This window comes from Ixodes scapularis, unplaced genomic scaffold, assembly GCF_016920785.2.
Source record: "Ixodes scapularis isolate PalLabHiFi unplaced genomic scaffold, ASM1692078v2 PGA_scaffold6__148_contigs__length_123643588, whole genome shotgun sequence".
NCBI classification, from domain to species: domain Eukaryota; kingdom Metazoa; phylum Arthropoda; class Arachnida; order Ixodida; family Ixodidae; genus Ixodes; species Ixodes scapularis.
In genome coordinates this window covers 108,450,408-108,463,511 of record NW_024609881.1, presented here as the reverse complement: position 1 = coordinate 108,463,511, position 13,104 = coordinate 108,450,408, and the positions used below count along the sequence as shown (strand labels likewise).

The 13,104-nt window shown below is 46.1% G+C and overlaps 1 protein-coding gene across 1 annotated transcript; it reads right to left on the bottom strand.

The window, feature by feature from the left end:
- Positions 1-767: 767 nt before the first annotated feature.
- Positions 768-9,490, bottom strand: LOC120842650 (lysosomal alpha-mannosidase-like). Its single transcript, XM_040213797.1, has 6 exons — positions 9,247-9,490; positions 7,741-7,846; positions 6,692-6,771; positions 4,169-4,219; positions 2,592-2,705; positions 768-1,064 (listed from the first exon to the last, which is right to left on the bottom strand). The coding sequence occupies exons 1-6, from the start codon at positions 9,406-9,408 to the stop codon at positions 768-770; spliced, it is 810 nt and encodes a 269-aa protein (XP_040069731.1). The 5' UTR covers positions 9,409-9,490.
- Between the last annotated feature and the right edge of the window lie 3,614 nt (positions 9,491-13,104).

The window sequence follows — 13,104 nt, the reverse complement described above, 5'->3', positions numbered from 1 at the left end:
CGATAGCGGTTTCCGTGATGTTGGCTAACACTGTGATCTGCCGGCACGCCTGTCAAGTATAAGAGGACAAAAGTGGGGAAGCTTTGTCCAATCGCATTAACACTTCGCGAGTTCATTTCAAGTTACGACAAAGTGGCTTTATTAATAATAGGCATTATAGGGCTCATGGTTTAAGTCTGCATTAATTAAAGCAAGCCTTATTACAAACGATGATGGTCACCGATTCATCTGACAAGCGTCGTGTTGCGCTTGTCTAAATTTATTCGCTGTTGTATACTATCTCCTTTCCCACTCATTTTGGTATTATTTGCTAGTGGTAGGCATTAGAACCAAAAAGTCTCGAGGTACACCTAAGCACTTCTTATGAGTTGTGTATGCGAGAGCATGCACGTCATTCTTCCGCTCCCTCATTTCGTCTGCAGCGTATTTGAGTCGACGGCAGAGCGCGCCTCCTCCTCGCCGCTCTTGGCCGCTCTGACCTCGAACGTTTTATGTTACCGGCGCGCTGACGGACACGCAGCGCCATGGGGTGGCGGTCGTTGCAACTGACGCGCAGCGGCCAATGGGAGCCTCGCCAACGCGCGCCAGCCAATGGGACCGAAGCCGAAATCCATCAGCTTTACTCCGCTCCTTTGGGATTGGGGAAACTAGGTGCCGTTCGGCGTGGCTTCAAAGCTGATGACGTCAGCTTGCTTCATGGGACCAGTTAATGCTTTCGTAATAATGCACAGTCGCTGTTTCGCGTACTTACGTAATGTAAATGGTTCTCACAGTCTACTCAAGTGGAAGCACAGAGCCAGGAGGACCCAACCAACGCAAACCGATGTTTTGAACGTTACCTGGAGAAAATTGGAAGCCCGTCGTATCAAGTACTTGAGCGACGGTCTGGAAGAGTAGAAGCCCGTCCACAGGTCACCTGGCTTGTCCGAATAGGGGAAGAAGTCGCCCCTGTGGACAGGCTCGATCTCGTTGGAGCTGTTCACGAGTGACGTGGTCCACTCGGTGTTCAGGCTCCGTAGAAAACATCCGGGCGTCGAGTAGAACGCGTAGAATCCACTGTCCTTCTGTGTCCCCACAAGCAGGATTAGGGGCAACATTTCAGGCGGTTCATATATGTCCTATGCAAATTGACAGGGCATCTATCTATGTGGAACGTTAAGACATACCGAGGAAAGACATAACATAAAAAAATCTGCGCCAAATAGATGGCACAAATAGTGGGAAAAGCACAGGACAAGCGCTGTCCTGTGCTAATCCGAGTCCGCCCCGGTTGTTTTAGGCTGTTTTTTCATTATGCCGATCAATCACCAACTCGCTCAACAATCTACTATTTCACCGTAGAATCATGAGAACGTCAGCGGGACAACGCGTGTTGCCGGGGAGGCGGCGTAGATGTCATATTCACCTTTACAGGACTTGTACGGCAAATTATAGGACACTCTGAGAACCACGAGTTTAAAACTCCGAGCGTTGATTGTTTCGGTTTTATGTGTAAGCACGGAGGGATTTAGGGCGGCTTCAGGATATCCCGGCCTCTCTCCGAGGTCAAGCTAAACTCAACCAGACTTCTCATATGCTGGGAATAAAAATCGGACTTCGCTTCTGGATGGAAGGACGATTGACTGAGGTAAAACTTCGCGCAGTACCAAGGTGTGATATGACGCAGCAACTTACGGGTAATCCACAAGTGAACCCGGATTTTGTAGTCCGACAACACGGAATAGTTTTGAGCAAAAGCAGTTCGGTATGAGCACGCTCTATACTTGATTTATGCACACGGAGGTACTGAATCAGTAAATTATTCCTCGCCCGACGATTGCTTAGAGCTAGACGAGTTATGCTGGTGTAATTTATTGAGCAACTGCTATAGCCGGCGAACCTAACCAAGCAGGAATGTGCCATTCCCGCTTGGTTAGGTTCGATGAATGTGCCATTAGTTTGAGCTTTTAGTGTGTGCGTCTGTGTCAGTGTATGTCTTCTAGTCTTTGACTCCGCTCTTGTAATAAAACGAAGTATAGCATAACCCTTCGGAGGTCGTTCGGCGAGGAGGGAGAGCGCGCAAGATGTGAGGATGCGCTTTCTATACGTTTTTGGCAGATAGAGTGCCTTCATGCTGAGCGACCACAACGAGGCATCGCATGCGTTCCAGTCGATGGGTGCTCGCTTTCTATTGTTCTGTCTGACGACTATTCCCTGCTTTGAAAACCCTCTAAGCTGGTTGGCAGGCGAAGATGCAGCATTATCGAGGGAGAAGGGCACGAGAAGACAGTGCATAAAGGTCTTCACACTATAGTTGCCCACTTTTTGTTTATCTTAAGATTGCTGCAAACGGCGTGCCTCCGACAGAATGTTATGGTCGTAGGTCCCTTTGCCCAATTATCTGTCGTGAGAATGCCACTAAGTGCTTCTCTTACACGATGAATTTCGTTATTCAGACGGCGTTCAACAACGCCTGTAGTGAACCATAAAAACGAGATATTGAAACCATATTTCAAAATAAGATCCGTGGGAGAAAAATAACAAAAACAAAAACTGGGTGGCTCTCTCTCTACTTTGACAGGAACACGAAGGACCGTCATAATGGTACTTACTTCGGAATTAATGATGTCCATGAGGCTGTCCATCTGACTGTACCAGCGCGTCGCGTTGTAAAACGCAAAGTCGCCTCCAAACATCACAATTTTTTGGTTGGTCCGGAATCCGTCCTGCGTGTGCGTGTTGGCCGAATAAGCGTAAGTTTTTTGATCCCCTTCAGTCCGCATCTATAACACTCTACAAGAACTGTGCGAAGGGAAAATACCCTACGAGACAACAATCTCCACATTGTGATCGCGCATAAATTGTTCGTAAAGGTAGCGACACTGTCTAGATCTTAATAAACAACTAAGTGACAAACTCAACATAGACGCAACAGAAGATGGTCAATCATGATGTTTCAAACGCGAGACTGTGGTGAGGGGAAAAAATAAATAAAACTTTAAAGTTTAAGAACGAGGTTCTGTCTGTCGACGAAACCGGAAGTGACGTCCGTTGTACTTTGTTTATGTTGTGGTTGGCGATGTAGGGCGTCCGTCACCGATGTCGCAAAAATCCTCGAAAAAGATTGCCAGCCACACGCGCGAACCGAACCTGGGTCTGCCACAGCGCAAGACGTATTGAAAAAAAAATTATTTTGAGGTTGCGAATTTTACGCTGGAGAAAGTAGTTGTCCAGCAGCATGGACACTGCAATAGCGTCTGGTTTGACGTCAGTAAATTCACTTTTTCGGCTACTCAGTCGATATTGTTTAGGAATATTGGGGGATGCAGATGATAAAGCTATAGAGCCCCCAAAAGACCAAGTCACTGTAAGTGGGCATTTTGAAAGCTGGATGCGTTCTCCCAGTGGTGACTTAAATCACACCTTCTCCACAATAATATTCACCGAACGATTTTCATTTACCGCTTGTCTATATTTCGTTGCTTTCTACGTTGAATTGTTTTGTACCTTAATCAAGGAATCACCGAAGAAAGAAATTTTTCATGTCAGGTTGAACACGAGGACAAAGCAGTAGCGTTCTGAGCAAATCAAAACGCCGTTTTTTTCCTTTCTACTCTCGACTTCGTTCGTCAGTTACGTCACGTCTTATTGCATGTAAATTAGAATAGGAAAGAAGGGAACAAAAACTAAAAAAGTAATGCCCTATTGAAAGAGAATCAGAACGCGAAAGAGGAAGCAAAGGGAGATTATTTGCTAACCAAAACAAATCAAGCTATTTTTGCTGAAGAACGCCTGGTTTACACAACGAAAAGTTGTTAATTAAACTGTACCTTAAATTTGCAATAATTATTTTCTCCGCGCTGTTTTCAGTGACCGGACGGATTTATGACTATATCTCTACTGATTAAGAATCACTACTTTTTTTATACAGTTATTTAAATAGAATTAATCTTACAGATCGAATAAATTTGAATTAATCAAATAAGTCTGTTTTATTATGCTCTTTTCTCAGTAATATCTCGATTTTTTTAAACCCAGGTTTTATTTTAACGTACGATCAGAAATAATCAATGTTGCCGTTATAAAATTCTCTTTTTTTTTTGCGCGTGCGTGCGATTGCTTACTTAGGATCGCTTGTTTTAAAACTTGATATACACAAAGATTAGTTTGGAATTCTGACGACTCTTACCGAACGAGTGATGTTCAGCACGAGCGGCGTAAAGTCTTTCAGCTGCTCTTTCTAGAGAAGAAAAAAACAACCCAATCAAATTGCGGTCAAAGTTTTTGGTCAGGGGACACACTCGAGATAGAACAGTTTCGATTGGCCTTCTTATATAGACCAACACACTGTTGCTTATAGACCAACACACACCGCGCGTGCACAGTGTTGGCAGCATCGCCGTCGCAGTTGCGTTACGTCATTCTGTTCCTGCTTCGTGATTGGTCCTTGGGCGGTTTTTATCGGCTAATGCCACAATTTCATTGGATGCGGAGTGGTAATGAGATGCTCGAATTTCGCCACGCCCTGGGCATAGGACGTCCTTGTTTTTTTTAGTAACAACGTTAGTTATAAAAAAGCAACAACAAAAAAAAAAGAAACCACACAAATCTGGCGTTATTTGAGGCTTTCTAATGGGTTCGATTTTTTGAACAGAAACGAGAATTCGAACTTGCATGCAAAAGACAACGTGTCCTAATCCCCCCCCCCCCCCCCTCCCTAAGAAAAAGAAAAAAAACTTAGGTTGTTTTTTTTTTCTATATTTTATATTGAAGAATAAATTATGTATTGCCGAACGCTCATTGTCCGCCCAAATGAGGCGCTAGCGGCGGCTGTCCGAACCACACGCCAAAGTTATAAAACTATAACCGTTGACTAAAAAAAAAAAAAGTTATAAGCGATGTTTCTTTTTTTAATTTTAAATAGGAAAAAGGGGGGGGGGGGGGGGGAAGGGGGGGGCGTGTCCGCCCGTTATCGGTAACTGGCACCATTCAGGCTCCCCATGTATTCCAGAGTTCCGTCGGTCGCCATTTTCCCATTAAACGTTGCAGAAAATCACTTATTACTTCTTATAAATAAGATAACGGCTCGTGCTGAAGCTTCGCAAGCTGATTCGGAACGCTTGCGCTGCATTTGCGTGAAGCATAAGCGTTCCTCAAAGCATGTAAAAACAAAACAAAGAAAGCGTTTCTTTTTTTTTTTTTGTTTTGTTTTGGGTGGTTTTTTTTTTTTTTTTAATGACAGAGTCACCGACAGCGTACGAAACGCAGAGTGTGGCGAATCCTGTACCTCTCATTAAGGCCCCGCGCAGCCAATGAGATTGCAGTATTCGCAGGTAAGTACGCCCAACAACCAATCACGAAGCAAGGAGCCTGATTAACGTAAGAGCTGCCACGGTCCGGTTCCGGTGACATCAAAGCGACGCCGAGCCCCGGTTGGCTCGGATTGGAAGGACCTCGAGGCATCCAGCATTGAGGTCTACCCACTATCCTTTCAATCCGAGCCAATCAGAGCTCGTCATCGCTCTGACGTCACGAAAACCCCTCCGCGAGGAGCAGACGAACTTGCCCTCCGTACAGTCCTTCACTTGGACGGGAAGGGCAGATTCAACAGTCCACGAAATGACTCTGCGGAAGTGTCACATGCTACGCGGCGTTCTTTTTAGAGCGCAGCTCTTAGGCGTCCGTTTCCGGCTTGAGCGGCGTCGGCGTAACCAAGGTCACCCCAAGGTCACGTGACCCCCAAGGTCACGAGACCCCCTAAGGTCACGTGATCCTTCCCAAGGTCATCCCAAGGTCATGTGACCCCCAAGGTCACCTCAAGGTCACGTGCCCACTCCCCGAAGTCACGTGACACCCCCGAGGTCACGTGACCCCCTCCCCCCGAGGTCGGGTGACCCCCCCCTGAGCATATTAAAGAATGAGGGGAGGAGGAGGAGAAGGAGGAGGGGTCTACCCTCCCCTCAGTACCCTTCCCTACTCCTCCTCAAGAGCTGCGCTCCAATTCGGCGTTACAGGCAGTTGTAAACGGATTTCACTTTTTTTTTCTTTGAAATATTGATAAATATTGCGTCTATGCCGGCAATATCTCAAATGATTCGTTTACACCGGCTGTTATTAAAAGGGAAATCTAATCTGATATCGATATGCATTCACTGATTAATAAATAACTGCGAGTGGCTGCTCTATAGTTGTTTTGTTTATTCGTAGAAGCGCAAACGAATGTTCGTGAGCCTCTTCGCGGGTTTTGAACGCGTTGATGTTTTCCGACATGAATTTGAATTCATTAAAATTATGCGTATAGAGTGTCTAAAGATATAAACAAATACAAATTTCGCGGAAAAGAAAACTGCACGTCACTGGTCATCCCATAGGTCCTCCATGATGTGATGGCGTCCCCTCACGTGACAGTGCGACTTAATATTGTCACGTGACCATCCGGAAAGAAAGTGACCACGAGATGTGACGTCACGCTGTAGCATGACGTCACGATGTCACGTTATACCATCCCGCCAGCACCGCGTGACATTAAGGCGTCGCATGGCGATCGTGACGCCGATGATGATCGACGCGTGACAGTGGATATACGAAAGCTCCGAAGGCCGGTTATATGCTAGGCATTTAATAAATTGACGTGAAACGCAAATAAAGAAACACAAGGCTGCACACCTGAACGTATATTCTCGCGACTACTGCAAAAACAGCGAAAACTCACCGTGAGGAACGGACCCGTGAAATCGAGACTGACGGGTGCCGAGTACTCATGCGGGAGCACCGCCGTGAAGATGTCCTGCTCTGAAACGGAGCGCAAATAACCCACTGAACGACACCTCGGTCTACACTGTGGAAGCGTGAGCTATTTACGCAAAACTAAAGCAAAGCGTGTCCTTTCATGTTCCCAATTTTTGCTTCGTCATTCGCTTTTCGGCTTTTTGATTGGATGCCGCAATCTTATGGAATGCGGGGCGACGATAAGATGACTGTCATGAGCAACAGTACATCACGAAAAAGATAACTTGTTTCTTATAATTGTGGTAAATGCAACGACGTCCTGCACACCGAAACCAGCTCTCGATAAAAAAAAAAAAAAAAAAAAAAAAAAAAAAACTCGACAGAGAAACTTAAGACTGCCTTCGTGTAGGAATGCGAAAGCATCCCCACAAGCAGCGCGCCAGGTCTTCCATTTTCACACAAAGCTTCGGCGGTGACATCTCACTCCCCCAGTGCGCAGGCGCGGTGAACCCCGCCGGCTTCACGACGGCTTCTGTGACGATGCATCTGCGTTGCTGTGCTTTTCTTAGTATTTTATTTCTGAGGCGCATTCGCTTTGACCTTGAGCGGCCTATCTATACTTCGTTTCAGCTTCGGTCCGAGCGCGGCCGATGTTATGAGCAGAAGGGCCAATCAAACAGCGAAAGAGGCACAACGTCATGGCGTGCTCTCTGCAGTTGATAGGACCAGCCGGTATTCGCCGTCTCTCCATGCGTGCCCCTCCGCCGGCTAGTCTTATTAAGCGCAGAGAGCATACCATGACGCTGCGCTTTTTGCGGTGTCTGATTGGCCCTTCGGCTCATAATATCGGCCGCGCTCGGACCGAAGTTGAAACGAAGTATAGTTGCCGTTTCGCTGCTACAGGCAACGCCCAGCCAATGAAAATATAGCTGCCGTTTTTCGCCAGTTTCACTGGCTTCGCTCCATGAGGCAGTTCATGCTTTCGCGTTAAAAGGGAGGAGCCTTTCGAGTGTCTAATGGACCCGGGCTCACTCAGACTGTCGTCCCCTCGCCATAGAAATTCTGCCTTGTGGTTCGCGCGCCTCCAGTCGTGATCCAGATAGTGGACACGACCCAGGAGGAGGCCGTCGAACTCCATCTGAAAAGGAGAGACGAGAAAACGCCACTGAGAAACTCGGAACAGAACTATATTAATTATAGAAGAATCAAACAAACAAATTGGATGTCGGTAACGTTTATTAATAGTGAGGGTTTGATCAGCCTTTGAACTGTGGCGTCACTGTCGGAACACGGAAATGGGTGAGAGACAAGTTGGAAAGGGTGGACGCCCTCTTTCCTCTTTGGAAGTCCCCAATGGCGGTCATGATAGTGCATTTCATTGGACACTTTCGTGAGTCAATGGCAGATGAAAAAGGTCAGCTTCCGCCTTCACCTGGCGAATCCGCCGAATTCGACACACTCCAGGAGGCGCTGCGGTATTAATAAAAAAAAAAAGCACTGCCTACAACAAAACAAAAATAAAAAATAAAAAGAACGCTCTATATGTTTTTTTTTTTTTTTTTTGTAAGCTGAGTGAGGACATTTTATCCACATTTGCAAGCAGCCACGCTTCAATATCTATGTAGTCAGGCCACTGAAAGTTAAAACGCTTTATTGGGGTACCAGTCCCGCAAACCTGAGAACGCCTTGACAAGGCTTGACTATCGGACAATCTCTGCCCACACCAGCGGGAAGATGGCAGCATCTAAAAACACTCATGTGGTCTTTGAAACACGTCTGCGATCGGGGGTGTATTTTTCCGCGTCCCTGTTTGAGGTTCCTCGATTTCCACCTCGTGACGTCATATATGTGTCACGCTGTTCCATTCTGCGATCCTGGCAGTAGCATAGCAGCGGATATTAGAGCGGCAGACGTCTGTTCCGCGTATATCTCTCTTCAGGGGAAGACTTCACTCACTGCTTCGGAAGCCACCATTTGAGGCGCCGCACGATAGTGACACACGCGTTTGCAAACCCTTGTTGGGGTGAACTTCCGTAACCAACCGCCAGGAACGCGACGTTCGACAGCGCGACACGCCAGCTGCCGTGACGTCATGTGCTTGGGGGCCACTTTCGATGCACGGGAGGCCCAAAACGCTAACCACAACAGTTGTGCACGCGCTCCAGGCACCCTACGCGGAGTGCAAGTCGTCTGCTTCTTGCGTAGGCGTTGTGTCTACGTCAGAACAGCGCCAAGTTTTGATCGGCTTTGTTTGAAAGGATAGTCGGTATACCTCAATGTTAGATGCCTTGATGTCTACCCACTATATTTTTTTTTAAACAGACAATAAGAGCTGGCCGCCCTGATATCATCGCAAAAAAGCAGACGATGCTCTTGTTCGCTCTTGTTGGAGGGAGACGGCGGGGAGACAAAGACCGCTAGCATTTCCCTCTACCCACTAATCCTTCCAATCAGAGCTCGGTGCTCCGACGTGACTGCGCGCATTCATCTCCTCCTCTCTCTTAGTTTCTCTCCGTATAGTTTGCGGCGTGGACCGACCTGGCCGAACAGGGCCGCCTGCTCCTTGGAGTGTCCAAAGGGGTCCAGCTGCCAGACGGCCCTGGGAAGAGCGCAGGGTCCGAAGGTAGCGTTGATCCAGCGGTGGCCCAGCGTCATCTGGTCCACCACGTCCGTGTACAAGGTGCTCGCTTCGTCGTTCATCACCCAGCCGCCGCTGGCCAGCTCCAATCGCCCTGCGAAACACTTGGTCCCTCACAAAGCGTCAGCCCTCCGGGGCATGCTATACTTACTACCGGCGACATTTTGATAGTAAGTCGTTTGCCTCAAAATTGTTTGGACACATTAATATACACATATGAACTAAGCATGTAAACTAACACTTTTAAAGCATTTTGGACGACCCGCAAAAAATCGGTTTCTCAACGTATCGCGCTGCAAGTTACTACAGAGATGAAAGTAAGTAGTCAAAGGTGACAGTGAAAAAAAAAAAAAAAAAAAAAAAAAAGCTTTTCTAGTTTGAAATAAGAAAAAAAAATGTTCTGGGCAAACTACACCGCCACTTCGCGGACGATTTACGCGTAGTGAAAAATGCTGCCGACAGGTGGTGTACGCCGCGTCGAGGAAGCACCGGTCGATTCGGGTTCTTTTCCGGGATCGTCTGTTATCATAACCCGAAACGGCCGGCGCTCCCTCCAGGCAGCGTGCGCCATCTGTTGGCAGAGGCCAAGAGTCTTTACTGGCAACGCTGACAATGTGACGTCATTTTATATAATATGGAGCAATATGGAGGCAGTGCAGCTTGTTCGTGACGGGTTACGAAATGTTCGATGTGGTAAAATGAGTGCAGAATTAAGCTTATGCCCTTCTTCGAAGATGTAACGTATACACGTGAGAAAACACGAAAATCCTTTCGACCAGTCGTTATGTAACACCCAGATGTTTCGGCCACTAAGTGCGTGTCGCTTGTGTGGGTAGCGAGCTTGCCAGGGATTTTTCTCCGCACTGACACCAGTCGTGACGTCTTTTTGTTTAACCTTTTTGAAGATACCAAGAGTGCGCGTGGATAGCTTTAATAGGCGCTGAAGATGCGCGAAAGAGGCGATTCTGAAAACTGTGAGTATGATTTCACGCTCCGTTAAGCGGTACTTTGAAAATAATGTTCTGCAGTCCTTGCGCAGAAAGTTGAAAACAATAATCTCGATGTTCATGATACTGGAATTCAAATAAAATCAATTTATGTTTTTTTTTTTTTAAATACAGAACCGCTTTAGTTTTTCTTTAATATGTACCTTACCTTCATTGATGTACTTGCGGACGATGATCTTAAACACCTCGTTGGTCTCCTCAAACCATTTCTTGAAGAAAGCCATCTCTGTCACGGTGAACAGGCGGTACCTATTTTTCATCAGCTCTCCGCAGACGGACTCCAGAATATCCTTCGCAACTGCAAAACGGGGACGACATTGTTTTGCGCACGTTTTGAGAGTTCGTAAGTATACTGAATTCTCCTGTCAATAAATCGCGCTTCTGTATGCCGTAATATTCCGACAGATAGCCCACCCGAAAGCGAGAACAAATAAGGTGAAAATGAGGAGCATGCCAACAAGGTAAAAATGTTACAAAAAAATGTTTAAAAAATTAGATTTTTTGTATTCCGTGACTCGCTAAACTTGTTTTCACATTAAGGGGAAATGGAGCATCGACAACTGTCTTTTCCAATCAGTAATGTTTGCTTATCTCCCCGCCATATCTAACTAACGCCATTTCGGCGGTGGTCACCATTGGCCATGGGGTACTGCAATTACTAAAAACAAGCTATATTTCCGTGTTTTTTTGGTTTTTTTTTTTTTTTACGATGATATAAATATGTGAAAAAGGGGTGATTTGTGTTTCGTTGGTGGATCACCTTTCGGGATATTATGGTGTGTCGCATGCCAGCCTATAAAAAGCCGTCTTCAAAAAAAAAAAACACACACACACAAAAAAAAACTTGTATTTATTAGGCTAGGTGGCGCAAGCTGCCGCCCATTACAAAGGGTATGGCCATTACCATACATCTATCCATCCATAAGTCATACTTACATATTTGTAAGTAAGCATCGAACAACATCGGTGATCGCCAATGTTGCTCGATGTACTTTTGAAAGAGGGTCTATTGAACTGGTGCAACGCAAACCGGAATACCCGTGTGAAAGATTCCACAAGCGCGCCCCCTCCTGTAAGTTACGCGATACTAGATAGAGCGAATAATAAAAAAAAAAAAAACGAATAAGATCCGCATAGCGAACACGAAACGGCCAATAAGACACTCACGCAGGTAGTTCTCTTGAAAGCGCCTCGTCCAGCCGATGTCAAGGTGCGTGTGAGCGACGAAGTGGAGGTTGGTCACTCCGGGCCGCGGCTTTGGACACATCTACAACATGGAACGGGACACTCGTTTTGAAGTCGAAAACAAAAATAAGCGGCACCGTTGCAAGACTCTCAAAATAAATGTCCGCTTTCCTTCCAGCGCTCGCTAGTTCTACCATGCGGCGAGACAGAGTACCATGTAAAATAATACGTCCTTGGCACATCGGAAGAGCGCAAAAAGCTCGGCATGCGCCAATCAGAGGGCGACCTAGGGGACCCGTAGAGATCAGTCAATGATTGGGCAGCCATTCAATGGTCCAGGTTGAGGGAAAACAAACGCACGTAGGCGCATTTGAACCGGGGGGGGGGGGGGGGGGGTTTAAAGAAACGCCCGATGTCCGAAAGGAGCAGGCAAACTTGCCCGCCGTGTAGTCTACCAAGCACAATCTTATCGTGTCGCAGCCAATCAGGTTGCGGTATTAGCCAACAAGAACATCAAAGAAACAATAACGAATTAGGATTAAGCGTGACCATTAATTAAGCCACGTTCAGTGCTTCTTAAATCGTTTTTTTTTAACAAATTGATATGGTAATTTCGCAGATAGGTGCGAGACTGTATGATACCTATATTGCAGTAGGAATGGGAAATGGCTTCTTCACCCGAGTCAGGAATTACGAAGACAAATGTTTTTTTTTTTCTTTCTTCTATATTACCTAAGCCTATAGGTTTTCGTTCAAACATCGAATGACACGGGGGCCCGTCACTGCGAAATTTATTTTGGCAAAGTGGTATAAAATATAACTCAGTTTTGTTTTTCTATATACCCCTTCCCCCCATTCTTCTCTTCACAGTGAGCATGGTAAAACGTCATGCACAATGCCACAGCTCAGACTTTTTTTTTTATCTTTGAACTGTCATTTGCTGAGTTCCGTCTGTAAATCGCCAAAAAAAGATTATGTGCTTTGCGGAGAAGTAAACACGGCGAACTTTTGGACTGCCGATTTATGAACGCCACCACGGTCCACAATGCTATCTGATTATTTGAATATCTTTCATTCCCTGTTCCAAACTGGTTTTCTATTTTGTTTTCTTACCTCAAAAGTGCAGTGGGGCTTTGGGCCCCGGGTTTTGGCATACAGGGTGTCGACGTCGTCTTGAGGAGACGCCACCACGCGTGTTGCGACGCATGCCAGAAACTGTACCACTTGGCCGAATCTCATTCTTTCGGCGGCTTTGACCTGAATGCGATGAAATAATAAAAAAGAAAAACACTCGTTAAAATTAAAATAATGCTTATCTTCTCTGCCAATGGATTTTTGCAAAAATCGTTATGAAGTTATACATTCTAAAAATGTATGTAAGTTCACATCTTTGGACAACACGGAGACAGCCGATCACGGTGAACAATAGAAGAATGCCAGCGAATGACGGAACTGCGATTGCGAGGAGAGCTTAAAAATGCAAGTTTGCGCAAGGGCAATGAGAAAGTATAATACCACGTCACTATAATCCACGTCATTCACTATACTCAACATTCATTCCTTCGT

Bases quoted from the DNA above. Each gene is read 5' to 3' on its own strand.
- LOC120842650 (XM_040213797.1), bottom strand. From the start codon at position 9,408: ATGAACGACGAAGCGAGCACCTTGTACACGGACGTGGTGGACCAGATG. The intron at 4,220-6,691 runs GTGAGTTTTCGC...TTTCTTCTCTAG, and splicing joins TCACGGGTCCGTTCCTCACG to AAAGAGCAGCTGAAAGACTT. The intron at 2,706-4,168 runs GTAAGAGTCGTC...ACGCACACGCAG, and splicing joins TGCTGAACATCACTCGTTCG to GACGGATTCCGGACCAACCA.